The 17,390-nt window shown below is 50.5% G+C and overlaps 1 protein-coding gene across 13 annotated transcripts in view; it reads right to left on the bottom strand.

The window, feature by feature from the left end:
- LOC121533092 (ankyrin repeat and KH domain-containing protein 1) overlaps positions 1–17,390 on the bottom strand; it is a 52,591-nt gene that overhangs the window by 3,682 nt on the left and 31,519 nt on the right. For 9 of the 13 annotated variants that reach the window (XM_041838860.2, XM_045226675.1, XM_041838892.2 and 6 more), the window contains exons 18-33: positions 16,961–17,384; positions 16,487–16,629; positions 16,236–16,347; positions 15,874–16,019; positions 15,540–15,682; positions 13,755–13,968; positions 13,386–13,561; positions 13,037–13,199; positions 12,765–12,860; positions 12,305–12,608; positions 11,897–12,096; positions 5,352–5,662; positions 4,908–5,060; positions 4,422–4,571; positions 989–2,510; positions 94–280 (exon numbers count right to left, since the gene is read on the bottom strand). In XM_041838860.2, coding sequence (XP_041694794.2) covers positions 94–280; positions 989–2,510; positions 4,422–4,571; positions 4,908–5,060; positions 5,352–5,662; positions 11,897–12,096; positions 12,305–12,608; positions 12,765–12,860; positions 13,037–13,199; positions 13,386–13,561; positions 13,755–13,968; positions 15,540–15,682; positions 15,874–16,019; positions 16,236–16,347; positions 16,487–16,629; positions 16,961–17,384 — 4,444 coding nt within the window. The remainder of the gene's footprint in view (positions 1–93; positions 281–988; positions 2,511–4,421; positions 4,572–4,907; positions 5,061–5,351; positions 5,663–11,896; positions 12,097–12,304; positions 12,609–12,764; positions 12,861–13,036; positions 13,200–13,385; positions 13,562–13,754; positions 13,969–15,539; positions 15,683–15,873; positions 16,020–16,235; positions 16,348–16,486; positions 16,630–16,960; positions 17,385–17,390) is intronic. The other 4 variants (XM_045226677.1, XM_045226692.1, XM_041838867.2 and 1 more) reach the window with 3 other exon arrangements.

Below are 17,390 nucleotides of genomic sequence, written 5' to 3'. Positions count from 1 at the left end.
CTGTAAGACAGGGAGAGAGAGTTGGGGCATATACTGTAAGGTCAAACAAAGTCAAAGAGAAAATAAATCATCTAAAATAGCCTTTTCTTTTACCAATAGGACTGTTGACCATCCTCTGTGAGGCAGAGCGGTATCCAGGGGCCTTGGAGCTGTCTGGAGGAGGGGCCATCATGCCATCCATCTGGCCCATGCCCATGTAGGTGGGGGGGGCAGAATACTGCTGCTCAGGGGGGGAGCGGGCAGGGAGGTGGCACGCACCCCACACCTGGTTGTTACCCACCTAATAGAGACAAGTGGTTAGTGAGCAAATTGGGCACAGGTGTGACCCAAAATGAGTAGGCACTGAAGTTTAGGTCACAACCTTCAAACATGTTGTTACTCTATGGCAGGGCTCTCCAACCCTGTTCCTGGAGAGCTACCCTCCTGTAGGTTTTCGCTCCAACCCTAATCTAGCTCACCTGATTATAATAATAAGCTGGTTGATAGGCTGAATCTGGTTAGTTACAACTGGGGTCGGAAGGAAAACCTACAGGAGGGTAGCTCTCCAGGAACAGGGTTGGAGTTAAAACCTACAGGAGGGTAGCTCTCCAGGAACAGGGTTGGAGTGAAAACCTACAGGAGGGTAGCTCTCCAGGAACAGGGTTGGAGTGAAAACCTACAGGAGGGTAGCTCTCCAGGAACAGGGTTGGAGTGAAAACCTACAGGAGGGTAGCTCTCCAGGAACAGGGTTGGAGTGAAAACCTACAGGAGGGTAGCTCTCCAGGAACAGGGTTGGAGTGAAAACCTACAGGAGGGTAGCTCTCCAGGAACAGGGTTGGAGTGAAAACCTACAGGAGGGTAGCTCTCCAGGAACAGGGTTGGAGTGCAAACCTACAGGAGGGTAGCTCTCCAGGAACAGGGTTGGATAGCCCTGCTCTGTTGTAATAAAATGTTTTTCTTTGGATAATAAAAATAAAAATAGTAGAAAATAATGTGTGGTGGCACCCACCTGGTTGTTGTCGAACATGCTGCTGAAATGGTTGAAGAGGGCTGCAGGGCCGAAGTTAGGGGGCATCTGCTGGGGCTTGGCCCCACCATGGACCTGCTGCTGCTGCATCTGAGAGCCGTTCATCAGACCCATGGAGGACTGGGGGTGGTGAGGAGACTGGGGCTGAGGGGGCATGGAGGTTGGCTGGGACGCTTGGGGCTGCTGCTGGTTGGGGTGCTCATGTTGTTGTTGCTGTGTGTTGTGGGGTAGGAACGGTTGTTGTTGTTGCTGCTGCTGGTTGGGGTGTTGGTAGTAGGGCCCTGTCGGGGGCTGCATGCGGTGTGAGACGCGGGGAGCGGGAGCCGAGAAGTGGGGTACGGTGCTGTTGGGGTGTGTGTGTGAGGGGGCGGAGGAGGATGGGGGGAGGTGGGAGCTGGACTGAGGAGGGAGGAGAGGTGGAGGGGAGTCTGAGGAGGAGGTGGAGGTTAGGGGAGGGGGTTGGTGCTGCTGCTGGCGGGGCTCAGGTTTGGAGGGGGCAGCCATGGCAGGGGCAGTGAAACCACCTGAACTAACCCCATTGTTGACTGAGACGGGCTGGGCCTCCTGAGAGAGGGAGGGGGTCAGCTTCTCCTTGCCTGGGGGAGCAGTGGGGGCGCTGGGGGGTGACTTGGGGGGCTGAGAGATGGGGGCGACCTGGGGTTGATGAGGTTTAGGGGCGTATGTAGCCGTTAAGCCCGTGTATTGGTGGGCGGGAGACCCTGTACCTCTCACTGAGTGACTACTACTATTACTACTACTACTACTGACAGTGGTGGCAGTAACCATGGAGACAGAGTTGACCCCTGTGTGCTTGGGGTCAGAGGTGAACAGCTGTTTCCTGACTGAGGAAGGGGTGGGGGCACTGGGTTGGGCCCCAGGAGGGGTGTGGGGTGACCCTGTAGTCGTAGCAGCGTGACTGTTAAAGGCACTAGGACTGGAGACAGAGGACCCTGTGGATGATGTGTTGTGATCATTATGACTAGATAAGTTGGATCTGGCCTGGTTGTTACTACTACCACCGTTGTGTTTGGGGGAGCTGTTGGCGCTACCGGGACTCAGCGGCCGCACCGGGAACGGGCCCCAGGTGCTGGCGGCAGGGGAGAAGGTCCCACCGAACTGGGCCATGGGCAGTCTGGGGAGCCTGATCTGGTGCATGGTCTGGGCTGCCAGAAGGGCCAGCTGGGGATGGGCGTAGGCCAGGGGGAGAGACACGGGGAAGGGCTGCCTCACCCCAGACGACAGACCCTTACCCATCTTACCCCCTGTCTGAGAGGAGGAGGACTGGAAGGAGACCCCAGAGGACGTGACCAGGGAGCCCAGTGCCTTGGCCCCGACGGTGAGGTTAAGGTTAGCCCCAGTGGGGGTGGGGAAGGGGACTGAGGTGGTCTTGGAGCCCGGGGCCCTGATGTGGTTCCTGGGGATCAGGTCCTCTAGTTCCTTGGCTGGGTCCTGGATCAGAGAGTTGATCAGCTGGACCGCGTGGCGTGTCGACTCTGTGCCACCTCTGGAATGGACCATCACAACACGGGGGTCAGGGGATGCACTACAATGTATACATTCCATATGGAAATGGTTCCAACCAATCACAGTATCTGAACTCTTCACTGATATCCTGGAGATCCAGCAGGAGGATGATTAAGACCACACTTCATTCCATCTAAATACTTAGAATCACTCAGATAAATCAACACATACACTACTGGTCAAAAGTTTTAGAACACCTACTCATTCAAGGGTTTTTCTTTATTTTTACTATTTTCTACATTGTAGAATAATAGTGAAGACATAAACTATGAAATAGCACATATGGAATCATGTAGTAACCAAAGAAGTGTTAAACAAATCAAAATATATTTTATATGAGATTCTTCAAACAGCCACCCTTTGCCTTGACGACAGCTTTACACACTCTTGGCATTCTCTCAACCAGCTTCCCCTGGAATGCTTTTCCAACAGTCTTGAAGTAGTTCCCACAGATGCAGAACACTTGTTGGCTGCTTTTCCTTCACTCTGCGGTCCAACTCATCCCAAACCATTCAATTTGGTTGAGGTCAGGGGATTGTGGCCAGGTCATCTAATGCAGCACTCCATCACTCTCCTTCTTGGTAAAATAGCAGCCCTTACACAGCCTGGAGGTGTGTTGGGTCATTGTCCTGTTGAAAAACAAATGATAGTTCCACTAAGCCCAAACCAGATGGGATGGCATATCGCTGCAGAATGCTGTGGTAGCCATGCTGGTTAAGTGTGCCTTGAATTCTAAATAAATCACAGACAGTGTCACCAGCAAAGCACCCCCACAACATAACACCTCCTCCTCCATGCTTATCGTGGGAAATACACATGCGGAGATCATCCGTTCACCCACACCGCGTCTCACAAAGACACGGCAGTTGGAACCAAAAATCTCCAATTTGGACTCCAGACTAAAGGACACATTTCCACCGGTCTAATGTCCATTGCTCGTGTTTCTTGGCCCAAGCAAGTCTCTTCTTCTTATTGGTGTCCTTTAGTAGTGGTTTGTTTGCAGCAATTCGACCATGAAGGCCTGATTTACACAGTCTCCTCTGAACAGTTGATGTTGATGTGTCTGTTACTTGAACTCTGAAGCATTTATTTGGCCTGCAATTTCTGAGGCTGGTAACCAATGAACTTATCCTCTGCAGCAGAGGTAACTCTGGGTCTTCCATTCCATGAGAGCCAGCTTCATCATAGCGCTTGATGGTTTTTGCGACTGCACTTGAAGACCCAGAGAAACGTATTGACTGACCTTCATGTCTTAAAGTAATGATGGACTGTCGTTTCTTTGTTTATTTGAGCTGTTCTTGCCATAATATGGACTTGGTCTTTTACCAAATATGGCTATCTTCTGTATACCCCCCCTACCTTGTCACAACACATGTGATTGGCTCAAACACATTAGGAAGGAAAGAAATTCCACAAATTAACTTTTAAGGCACACCTGTTAATTGAAATGCATTCCAGGTGACTACCTCATGAAGCTGGTTGAGAGAATGCCAAGAGTGTGCAAAGCTGTCATCAAGGCAAAGGGTGGCGATTTGAAGAATCTCAAATATAAAATATATTTAGATTTGTTGAACACTTTTTTGGTTACTACATGATTCCATATGTGCTATTTCATAGTTTTGAGTCTTCACTATTATTCTACAATGTAGAAAATAGTAAAAATAAAGAAAATCCTGGAATCAGTAGGTGTTCTAAACTTCCTCCTGTTCAGTTCTCTACTCTGTTGACTGGTCTAATAGTGGGCTGCTGCCACCAGAGGTCTCTCTCCCTCTCCCCCGTCCTCTCCATCCCCTCCCTTCCTCTCTCTCCCCCTCCCTCTCCACCCCCTCCCTCTCCATCCCTCCCTCTCCACCTGATGGTGATAATTCTCTCTCCCGCCCTCCCTCCCTACCTGATGGTGATCATTCTCTCTCCGTTCTTGTCTTTCTGTTTGTCCACGTCGATGTGTGCTCCCGTCACGTCCTGTATAGCTGTGATGTTGCAGCCTCCTCTACCCATGATCCTCGACACCACCGAGGCCGGCACCGACAGCTTCTTAGACCTGCAGCCCGGAGAGAGAGAGAGGTTCATATGGAGTTTAGAACCGGGCCAAAAAACAAGATCAATGGGGAGCAACAGTGCTGACAACTCACTTTTCCTTATTGTCTAAAACAGTGGTTCCCAACCAGGGGTACTTGGCCTATCCACAGGGGGTACTTTAGAATACTCATGAGACCATAGGTCTACTGTGAAAATGCACATGAGGGGGTTACTACAGGCAGAGAAAGACTGTTAAAAGTAAACAAAAAAGGTTGGGAACCACCGGCCTAAAATGACCTATAGATTAATTTGAAGCATTTCTAGATGGATTTTATGGATGGTGCGTGCGTCTACCCACCGTCTGACCACCTCCTTCCAGCCCTCCTCTCTCTTCTGTCCCCTCTTGGGGCTGGTGAGGCTCTTGCTGTTGGGGGATGTGACGGGCAGAGACATCGTCTTAAACTGAGACGGTAGAGAGCTGCTGGGGGTCATCTCACTCATGTCTGGAGCTCTGAGAAGGGGAGCGGGTGAGAGAGAGAAGGGGGGAGGAAGAGAGAGAGAAGGGGGGGAGGAAGAGAGAGAGAAGGGGGGGGAGGAAGAGAGAGAGAAGGGGATAAATACTTACAATTATTATAATTACGATTCACAATTAATAAGGTTGCTGTTTTTAACTATGCATTTGTATTAAAAATGCACTGTTCTGTGTAATGTGATGGAGCTTGACCAGCTCCTTTAGGAAAACTACAGTTCTTAGTCTAACTCAAACCAATATCTCTCCTCTAAAGTGCTGCAGGTCACTCACTTCTGTGTAGGTTTGGAGATGGAGACGGTGACTTGGTTGCCTGGGTGTAGCTGAGGACAGTGTCTCTTCTCCGGGCCTGGCAGCAGGCTGTGAGAGGGGCCCGAGGACGAAGACGAGGAGGAGGACGAGGAGGAGGAGGAAGAAGAGGAGATGTCGGGGAGGAAGTTGAGCTCCTGGCTCTTGCCCCCACTGCTGCTAGTCTCACTGGCACAGTCGGTGCTGTCCAGGGGGTCTGAGTCGCTGGTGCCCCCAGCCCTGCCCCGCGGCTCCCCATGGATCTTGTTGGCCTTGTGCGGTGCCAGCACCACCTGCTGGACAGAGATGGAATTATCACTGATTAGACACCTTGACTGACTTGATAATAAGACTGTTTGATGGTAGAATTTTGAGTGGAAATGTGTATGTATTTACAGCCTCCCAGAAACAAAACCATCATAGCTTCTCACTCTTGTCCTTGAATTTAGCTACATTATATTTTGCAGTCATGTCACACACACACTACATGACTAGTGTATGTGGACACCTCCTCGTCAAACATCTCATTCTAAAATCATGGGCATTAATATGGAGCTGATCCCCCCTTTGCTGCTATAACAGCCTCCACTCTTCTGGGAAGGCATTCCACTAGATGTTGGAACATTGCTGCGGGGACTTGCTTCCATTCAGCTACAAGAGCATTAGTGAGGTCAGGCACTGATGTTGGGCGATTAGTCCTGGCTTGCAGTCGGCGTTCCAATTCATCCTAAGGGTGTTCGATGTGGTTGAGGTCAGGGCTCTGTGCAGGCCAGTCAAATTCTTCCACACCGATCTCGACTAACCATTTCTGTATGGACCTCGCTTTGTGCATGGTGGCATTGTCATGCTGAACTTCCCAAAACTGTTGCCACAAAGTTGGAAGCACAGTATCGTCTAGAATGTCATTGTATGCTGTAGCATTAAGATTCCGCTTTACTGGAACTAAGGGGCCTAGCCCCAACCATGAAAAACAGCCCCAGACCATTATTCCTCCTCCAAACTTTACAGTTGGCACTATGCAGTCGGGCAGGTAGAGTTCTCCTGGCATCCGCCAAACCCAGATTAGTCCGTCGGACTGCCAGATGGTGAAGCGTGATTCATCACTCCAGAGAACACGTTTCCACTGCTCTAGAGTCCAATGGCGGCGAGCTTTATACCACTCCAGCCGACGCTTGGCATTGTGATCTTAGGCTTGTGTGCGGCTGCTCGGCCATGAAAACATTCTTGAGCTGACGTTGCTTCCAGAGGCAGTTTGGAACTGCCAAGAGTGTGCAAAGAAGTCATCAAGGCAAAGGGTGGCTATTTGAAGAATCTCAAATATACAATATATTTTGATTTGTTTAACACTTTTTTGGTTACTACATGATTACATATGTGTTATTTCATAGTTTTGATGTCTTCACTATTATTCTACAATGTAGAAAATAGTAAAAATAAAGAAAAACCCTGGAATGAGTAGGTGTGTCCAAACTTTTGACTGGTACTGTGTGTATATATAGATTATATAAATATAACTCAGCAAAAAAAGAAACATAAATTTTTCAGGACCCAGATTTTCAAAGACAATTCGTAAAAATCCAAATAACTTCACAGATCTTCATTGTAAACGGTTTAAACACTATTTCCCATCCTTGTTCAATGAACCATAAACAATTAAATGAACATGCACCTGTGGAACGGTTGTTAAGACACAAATAGCTTACAGACGGTAGGCAATTAAGGTCACAGTTATGAAAACTTAGGACACTAAAGAGGCCTTTCTACTGACTCTGAAAAACACCAAAAGAAAGATGCCCAGGGTCCCTGCTCATCTGCGTGAACGTGCCTTAGGCATGCTGCAAGGAGGCATGAGGACTGCAGATGTGGTCATGGCAATAAATTGCAATGTCCGTACTGTGAGACGCCTAAGACAGCGCTACAGGGAGACAGGACGGACAGCTGATTGTCCTCGCAGTGGCAGACTACGTGTAACACTGTTAGATTAATTTGGATTTTAAGAATAATGACTAAAGAATTTCACCCCAAACACAGTATAAATGTTAGAATTATCATGTAGTGTCAACCCACTAACAGAAGGGGCGTTACTAACCATTCAAGGGGGAAGGCGGGAACTGTTTAAGAAAGCCACCTAAAGGTGGGAGGAGCATAGTGTCTTTGTTTGTCAAGGGGTATAAAAAACAGGATATTTGTGTTTTTGAGCAGAGCTCTCCATGAATAAATTTACCGATAATTACTTGTGGATTGTGGACCTTGAATCATTGATGATTAAAACCAGAGCTTTACAACCTCTGGTAATGATTCAAGCTTAGGTCGAATTAGAGATAGAAATTCACATGACAAACACCTGCACAGGATCGGTACATCCGAACATCACACCTGCGGGACAGGTACAGGATGGCAACAACAACTGCCCGAGTTACACCAGTAACGCACAATCCCTCCATCGGTGCTCAGACTATCCGCAATAAGCTGAGAGAGGCTGGACTGAGGGCTTGTAGGCCTGTTGTAAGGCAGGTCCTCACCAGACATCACCGGCAACAACGTCGCCTATGGGCACAAACCCACCATCGCTGGACCAGACAGGACTGGCAAAAGGTGCTCTTCACTGACGAGTCGCAGTTTTGTCTCACCAGGGGTGATGGTCGGATTCACGTTTATCGTCGAAGGAATGAGCGTTACACCGAGGCCTGTACTCTGGAGCGGGATCGATTTGGAGGTGGAGGGTCCGTCATGGTCTGGGGCGGTGTGTCACAGCATCATCGGACTGAGCTTGTTGTCATTGCAGGCAATTTCAACGCTGTGCGTTACAGGGAAGACATCCTCCTCCCTCATGTGGTACCCTTCCTGCAGGCTCATCCTGACATGACCCTCCAGCATGACAATGCCACTAGCCATACTGCTCGTTCTGTGCATGATTTCCTGCAAGACAGGAATGTCAGTGTTCTGCCATAGCCAGCGAAGAGCCCGGATCTCAATCCCATTGAGCACGTCTAGGACCTGCTGGATCGGAGGGTGAGGGTTAGGGCCATTCCCCACAGAAATGTCCGGGAACTTGCAGGTGCCTTGGTGGAAGAGTAGCTTAACATCTCACAGCAAGAACTGGCAAATCTGGTATAGTCCCATGAGGAGGAGATGCACTGCAGTACTTAATGCAGCTGGTGGCCACACCAGATGTAGAGGTCTGTAATTTTTATCATAGGTACACTTCAACTGTGAGAGACGGAATGTAAAACAAAAATCCAGAAAATCAAATTGTATGATTTCTAAGTAATTAATTTACATTTTATTGCATGACATATATATTTGATCACCTACCAACCAGTAAGAATTCCGGCTCTCACAGACCTGTTAGTTTTTCATTAAAAAGCCCTGCTGTTCTCCACTCACTGCCTGTATTAACTGCACCCGTTTGAACTCGTTACCTGTATAAAAGACACCTGTCCACACACTCAAACAGACTCCAACCTCTCCACAATGGCCAAGACCAGAGAGCTGTGTAAGGACATCAGGGATACAATTGTAGACCTGCACAAGGCTGGGATGGGCTACAGGACAATAGGCAAGCAGCTTGGTGAGAAGGCAACAACTGTTGGCGCAATTATTAGAAAATGGAAGAAGTTCAAGATGACGGTCAATCATCCTCGGTCTGGGGCTCCATGCAAGATCTCACCTCGTGGGGCATCAATGATCATGAGGAAGGTGAGGGATCAGCCCAGAACTACACGGCAGGACCTGGTCAATGACCTGAAGAGAGCTGGGACCACAGTCTCAAAGAAAACCATTAGTAACACACTACGCCGTCATGGATTAAAATCCTGCAGCGCACGCAAGGTCCCCCTGCTCAAGCCAGCGCATGTCCAGGCCCGTCTGAAGTTTGCCAATGACCATCTGGATGATCCAGAGGAGGAATGGGAGAAGGTCATGTGGTCTAATGAGACAAAAATAGAGCTTTTTGGTCTAAACTCCACTCGCCGTGTTTGGAGGAAGAAGAAGGATGAGTACAACCCCAAGAACACCATCCCAACCGTGAAGCATGGAGGTGGAAACATCATTCTTTGGGGAAGCTTTTCTGCAAAGGGGACAGGACGACTGCACCGTATTGAGGGGAGGATGGATGGGGCCATGTATCGCGAGATCTTGGCCAACAACCTCCTTCCCTCAGTAAGAGCATTGAAGATGGGTCGTGGCTGGGTCTTCCAGCATGACAACGACCCGAAACACATAGCCAGGGCAACTAAGGAGTGGCTCCGTAAGAAGCATCTCAAGGTCCTGGAGTGGCCTAGCCAGTCTCCAGACCTGAACCCAATAGAAAATATTTGGAGGGAGCTGAAAGTCCGTATTGCCCTGCGACAGCCCCGAAACCTGAAGGATCTGGAGAAGGTCTGTATGGAGGAGTGGGCCAAAATCCCTGCTGCAGTGTGTGCAAACCTGGTCAAGACCTACGTATGATCTCTGTAATTGCAAACAATGGTTTCTGTACCAAATATTAAGTTCTGCTTTTCTGATGTATCAAATACTTGTCATGCAATAAAATACAAATTAATTACTTAAAAATCATACAATGTGATTTTCTGGATTTTTGTTTTAGATTCCGTCTCTCACATTTGAAGTGTATCTATGATAAAAATTACAGACCTCTACATGCTTTGTAAGTAGGAAAACCTGCAAATCGGCAGTGTATCAAATACTTGTTCTCCCCACTGTGTGTGTGTGTGTGTGTGTGTGTGTGTGTGTGTGTGTGTGTGTGTGTGTGTGTGTGTGTGTGTGTGTGTGTGTGTGTGTGTGTTATATATATATATATATATATATACACACACATATACAGTGAGGGGAAAAAGTATTTGATCCCCTGCTGATTTTGTACGTTTGCCCACTGACAAAAACATGATCAGTCTATAATTTTAATGGTAGGTTTATTTGAACAGTGAGAGACAGAATAACAACAACAAAATCCAGAAAAACGCATGTCAAAAATGTTATAAATTGATTTGCATTTTAATGAGGGAAATAAGTATTTCACCCCCTCTCAATCAGAAAGATTTCTGGCTCCCAGGTGTCTTTTATACAGGTAACGAGCTGAGATTAGGAGCACACTCTTAAAGGCAGTGCTCCTAATCTCAGTTTGTTACCTGTATAAAAGACACCTGTCCACAGAAGCAATCAATCAATCAGATTCCAAACTCTCCACCATGGCCAAGACCAAAGAGCTCTCCAAGGATGTCAGGGACAAGATTATTGACCTACGCAAGGCTGGAATGGGCTACAAGACCATCGCCAAGCAGCTTGGTGAGAAGGTGACAACAGTTGGTGCGATTATTCGCAAATGGAAGAAACACAAAAGAACTGTCAATCTCCCTCGGCCTGGGGCTCCATGCAAGATCTCACCTCGTGGAGTTGTAATGATCATGAGAACGGTGAGGAATCAGCCCAGAACTACACGGGAGGATCTTGTTAATTATCTCAAGGCAGTTGGGACCATAGTCACCAAGAAAACAATTGGTAACACACTACGCTGTGAAGGACTGAAATCCTGCAGCGCCCGCAAGGTCCCCCTGCTCAAGAAAACACATATACAGGGCCGTCTGAAGTTTGCCAATGATCATCTGAATGATTCAGAGGAGAACTGGGTGAAAGTGTTGTGGTCAGATGAGACAAATTGAGCTCTTTGGCATCAACTCAACTCGCCGTGTTTGGAGGAGGAATGCTGCCTATGACCCCAAGAACACCATCCCCACCGTCAAACATGGAGGTGGAAACATTATGCTTTGGGGGTGTTTTTCTGCTAAGGGGACAGGACAACTTCACCGCATCAAAGGGACGATGGACAGGGCCATGTACCGTCAAATCTTGGGTGAGAACCTCCTTCCCTCAGCCAGGGCATTGAAAATGGGTCGTGGATGGGTATTCCAGCATGACAATGACCCAAAACACGCGGCCAAGGCAACAAAGGAGTGGCTCAAGAAGAAGCACATTAAGGTCCTGGAGTGGCCTAGCCAGTCTCCAGACCTTAATCCCATAGAAAATCTGTGGAGGGAGCTGAAGGTTCGAGTTGCCAAACGTCAGCCTTGAAACCTTAATGACTCGGAGAAGATCTGCAATGAGGAATGGGACAAAATCCCTCCTGAGATGTGTGCAAACCTGGTGGCCAACTACAAGAAACGTCTGACCGCTGTGATTGCCAACAAGGATTTTGCCACTAAGTACTAAGTCATGTTTTGCAGAGGGGGTCAAATACTTATTTCCCTCATTAAAATGCAAATACATTTATAACATTTTTGACATGCGTTTTTCTGGATTTTTTTGTTGTTATTCTGTCTCTCACTGTTCAAATAAACCTACCATTAAAATTATAGACTGATTATGTCTTTGTCAGCGGGCAAACATACAAAATCAGCAGGGGATCAAATACTTTTTTCCCCCCACTGTATGTATAAATAATAAATAAATAAAACACACAAAAAATCAAAATTTGAATCTATATTTTAAATACACCAACCGCCTGTGGTTCCTGCAGTATGATTGGTTAATACCTGTGGGTCCTGCAGTATGATTGGTTCGCTGGAGGACGAGTCCTTGATCTTGTTCTTCTTGCTCTTGCGGTTGGCGCTGGTCGTCGTGGCAACACTGGCCCTCTTCTTGCCGAACACACAGCTGAAGGAGACCGAGGTGGCGGGGATACCGATGGTGGTGGTGGTGGTCGCACTGGGAGGGTCGATGGGGGGGTCCACTTCTGGAGAGGGGGAGGGACGGACGGAGAGTTGAAGGGATAGTTCCACAATATTACATATTAGACATTTGTTTCCTTACTTTGAAAACAGTCTATGGACAAGGATTGACTGCAATCTTTGCTTTTGTTAAACTAGCTACAGCAAACAAACGTTAATAATCAGCATTTTTGGGAACAAAAGATTAGATATTGAAATCAATATATAATTTACCCTCAGCCGACTCGTCCTCCTTCTGCATCTCACCGTCTTCCTCCTCCTCCTTGGTAGTCTTCTGCTCCTCCTCCTCCTCCTCCTCCTCCTCCTGCTTTTTCTTCTGTTCCTCCTTCTTCTTCTTGCGTTTCTCCTTGCGTTTCTCTCTCTTGGCTGCCAGGGCCAGCTTCTTGCTCTCCTCTCTGGACTTCTCCAGGTCGAGCTCCTTGAGGAGAATGCTGGCGTTCTTGTTGGCCTCAGCAGCCTGCTGGTCTTTGGCTTTGACGATGGTCTCCATGCACTGGTGGCACTTCTTCAACAACTCCTAAGAGCGAGGGAGGAATGGAGAGAGTTGGTGGAGACAACTCTTTCTAACCCACCGCCATACTTATACAAGCTATGCCGCATTTGACAGTAAATGATATCCAGCCAACATCCAAACTCACAGAGTGATCCTTCCAACCTGGTGGAGGTGTGTTACCTTGTCAGCGATGGTGGCGATGTATCTCATACACTCAATGTCTGAGGGGAACTGGTTGACCTCTTTTACCAGGTACTGAACCACCTTTACATGACCCTGAGAAACAGACACAAGGAGATAGAGCGAGATGAGATAACTGTAAAATAGACCAACATTGTTTCAGGCTGGGGGCAGTAAAGGGAGGCGGTAGACTGTAGGACCTAGTAGTAGGACTAGGTAGTGAGGGGGCCAGGTGTTGCAGAGGGGAAGGGTCATCCTGCGACACGACCTACCTTGCGGAAGGCAGCCATGAGCGGTGTGATCTTGCGGTTGTCTGCAGCGTCTACGTCGGCCCCGGCCTGCACCAGCAGCTGAACCACGTCAAAATGGCCGCCGTTGGCCGCCAGCCACAAAGGGGTGTTCCCTTTCTTATTGCGCACGTCAATGTGAGCCCCTCTGGTGAACGGAATAAAAGAGGGAGGAGTTAAGAGAAGAGAGATAAACAGGATAAAAAGAAGATGAAGGAGAGAATTAAAACATTACCTTTTAGGGAAATTCCTGGCTTCAAAATGAATACCCACTCAGACAAAGACTGATTAATTCAGAATGATTGATTATTTGATTGGCTGGTTTAACACCCACCTGTTGATGAGCAGCTCACAGAACTTGTAGTGGCCCTTGTCTGCAGCGATGGTGAGGGCTGTGTCTCGGGACGAGGGGACAGGAGGGGCGTTGACATCAGCCCCTTTATCCAGCAACACCCGGCCGACCTCAGCATAGCCCCCCGACGCCGCCTCCATCAGAGGGGTCAGACCAGTCTACCAGGGGAGAGGGAGGTCAACATCACATGTACAATATGGGGCCAATCCCTCACTCAAATCACTTAGTCATTGCACTGAGACGGAGTGACAATTCTAAAGTTAGGATTCCCCAGACCCTATATGTAACTTGGCTCTGGACTTGATATACTACTATAACAGTCCATGTGCAGTCCCGGTCCGGTCTCCTCACCTTGGCTCTGTGCTCTACGTTGGCCTTGCGGTCCAGCAGCAGACTGACCACCTCCGCGCGGCCCTGGAAGCAGGCCAGAGTGAGAGCCGTGTTCCTGTTGGTCTCTATCTGAGCGTTGATGTCTGAGCCCATGTCAAGCAGTAGCTTGACTGCTGGAACGTGACCATTCATCGCTGCCAGCATCAGGGGAGAGATACCCAGCTTACTGCCCGTCCTAGAGAGAGAGAAAGAAAGAAAGAAAGAAAGAAAGCGAGAGAGAGAGAGAGATATTGAGGGTGGATTTTATCAATGAGTGAGAGATGTGAGGAGGGGCTTTCACTATCAAAGACGCAGTCATCATTCATTTAAACAACACGGTGCAAGTTTCTGATGTAAGACATTTCAGAAATAAATGTATTTGATCAAGACCTGGAAAAGTAGTGTTATCAGTTAGAAGAGAAGAGAAAATAAGATGTAGTCTCGCCCTGCCCCTTCTCGCCCTGCCCTGCACTGCACCGTCTCGCCCTGCACCGCACCGTCTCGCCCTGCACCGCACCGTCTCGCCCTGCCCTGCACTGCACCGTCTCGCCCTGCACCGCACCGTCTCGCCCTGCACCGCACCGTCTCGCCCTGCCCTACACTGCACCGTCTCGCCCTGCACCGTCTCGCCCTGCCCTGCACTGCACCGTCTCGCCCTGCCCTGCACTGCACCGTCTCGCCCTGCCCTGCCCTGCACCGTCTCGCCCTGCCCTGCACTGCACCGTCTCGCCCTGCCCTGCACTGCACTGCACCGTCTCGCCCTGCCCTGCACTGCACCGTCTCGCCCTGCCCTGCACCGCACCGCCCTGCACTGCACCGTCTCGCCCTGCCCTGCACTGCACCGTCTCGCCCTGCCCTGCACTGCACCGTCTCGCCCTGCCCTGCACTGCACTGCACCGTCTCGCCCTGCCCTGCACTGCACTGCACCGTCTCGCCCTGCCCTGCACTGCACCGTCTCGCCCTGCCCTGCACTGCACCGTCTCGCCCTGCCCTGCACTGCACCGTCTCGCCCTGCCCTGCACTGCACCGTCTCGCCCTGCCCTGCACTGCACCGTCTCGCCCTGCCCTGCACTGCACCGTCTCGCCCTGCCCTGCACTGCACCGTCTCGCCCTGCCCTGCCCTGCACCGTCTCGCCCTGCCCTGCACCGCACCGTCTCGCCCTGCCCTGCACCGCACCGTCTCGCCCTGCCCTGCACTGCACCGCACCGTCTCGCCCTGCCCTGCACCGTCTCGCCCTGCCCTGCCCTGCACCGTCTCGCCCTGCCCTGCACTGCACCGTCTCGCCCTGCCCTGCACTGCACCGTCTCGCCCTGCCCTGCACTGCACCGTCTCGCCCTGCCCTGCACTGCACCGTCTCGCCCTGCCCTGCACTGCACCGTCTCGCCCTGCCCTGCACTGCACCGTCTCGCCCTGCCCTGCACTGCACCGTCTCGCCCTGCCCTGCACTGCACCGTCTCGCCCTGCCCTGCACCGCCCTGCACCGTCTCGCCCTGCACTGCACCGCCCTGCACCGTCTCGCCCTGCACTCCACCGCCCTGCACCGTCTCGCCCTGCCCTGCACCGCCCTGCACCGTCTCGCCCTGCCCTGCACTGCACCGTCTCGCCCTGCCCTGCACCGTCTCGCCCTGCCCTGCACCGTCTCGCCCTGCCCTGCACTGCACCGTCTCGCCCTGCCCTGCACTGCACCGTCTCGCCCTGCCCTGCACTGCACCGTCTCGCCCTGCCCTGCACTGCACCGTCTCGCCCTGCCCTGTCTCGCCCAGTACCTTGAGTTGATCTCTGAGCCGGCGTTGAGGAGGATCTTGATGATGTTGACATAGCCTCCGGACGCCGCCAGGCTCAAAGGGGTGTAGTCTGACACGTTACGATGCTCTTTATTGGCTCCTCGCAACAGCAACAACTCCACCACCTAGGACAGTTATCTGTAAGTACTGGGACATAGTCTTTATTATGTTTTCAATATGCTATTTCAGTGAAAGGCGAGTTGATTCAGTGAGTCGTTTCAGTGTGGTGATTCATAGAAGGGAAGTGAGAGTGTACCATAGAATTCCATATTAGAAATAATTAAACACATTTAAATCAGATCTCTATGGTGTGTACCTCCTGTCGTCCCCCTGAGCAGGCCAGGGAGAGGGGCGTGTCTTTGGTTCTCTCTGACTGGGCCTCTATGTCACCTCCTTTATCCAGAAGGACCTCCACCACACCTACGTGGCCCGCTGTCGCAGCCAGGATCAGAGGGGTGAAACCTGGGGAAAGGACGAGGAGAGGGGGTCAGAACCAAATATCAAAATTCACCCAATACAATGTGAAGCACTTTGAACACTGTATAAATCCTATCTTGGATGTAAGAAAAATATATTCCTGATTAATCAGAAAATAAAACATGTCTGACGGATATACCGGCCCAACTAACATTCAGAATGAACAGTAACTTAATGTGTGTGTGTGTGTTTGTTTGTTACCCTTCTTGTCGCGGTGCTCGATGTTGGCTCCTCGTGCGATGAGAACAGACACCAGCTCCTCGTGTCCTCCGGCACATGCCAGCGTCAGCGCTGTGTCATGGTTACTCTCCGTCTGAAGGGAGACACACATTTACAACAACACTGTGTGTATCGGTTTGTCTCTCAGTCTTGAATGTGTGTATGCGTGACCATGGGCTTTACAGTACATGAGCATCGATATCCACAGTGTGTGTGTGTGAGCAGTGACTTACATGTGCGTCGATGTCCACAGAGGGGTAGAGGGGCAGTGGGGAGGGGGGAGAGCCCATGTTGGAGGGGGTCTGTGACAGGGGGTCAGATAGGGGGGTGGGGGACGTCGTAGTGTTCAGCATGGGTACTCTGCTGCTCACTGCTGCTGGAACAGAGAGAGGAGGAGAGAAACAGGGGAGGGAGAAGGAGGGAGAAGTAAGCATCTGTTACTTTTCAGGCCTTTCCTTTGGGGAATTTGTTCATCAGTCCTGTTCTTTCAAGTCAGTGTAGTTGAAGGAAAGGAGACAGGGAGTATACTAAGGAGGAAAGGAGTTAAGACTATTGAGATGCACCCACCCACAGCAGGCAGAATGGAAGGAAAAGAGACGGGGAGTATACTAAGGAGGAAAGGAGTTAAGACTATTGAGATGCACCCACCCACCCACAGCAGGCAGAACAGCTGTAAGACCACGCTACGCTACGCTACACACACTCACCTGCCATGATGTCATCCAGTGTGTCTGTAAGCGTCTGAGCGGGCGTAGCCACCATGAGTCCGTCTGGGGCCTGCTGCCCTACCATCCCTGGTCCTAACCCCTGACCCAGACCCAGACCCAGCATCTGCTGGCCCACCAGTACCCTCTGCAGATCAGGGCTGGTACTGCCAGGGCAGGGGTAGTCGGCAGGGCACGGGCTGTACTCGGGTAGGGGTTGGATGGGCACGAAGGCTGTCTGGAGGGGGGGAGGGGGGTGGAGATGGGAGTGGGGGGAGGACAGGGGCTGGGGGGAGGGCGAGGGCGGCAGAGGGGGCTGCTGTCCATCCCTGTAGAGGATGGTGTCCACCTGGGGAAGCTTAGTGTAATCTTCCTCCTCTCCTTCCACCTCGTCATCATCATCTTCATCCTCCTCATCGTCGTCATCCTGGAA

This window comes from Coregonus clupeaformis, chromosome 2 (assembly GCF_020615455.1).
Source record: "Coregonus clupeaformis isolate EN_2021a chromosome 2, ASM2061545v1, whole genome shotgun sequence".
Lineage (NCBI taxonomy): Eukaryota > Metazoa > Chordata > Actinopteri > Salmoniformes > Salmonidae > Coregonus > Coregonus clupeaformis.
The sequence above is the reverse complement of the archived record's forward strand: the minus strand, read 5'-3'. Positions and strand labels throughout refer to the sequence as shown.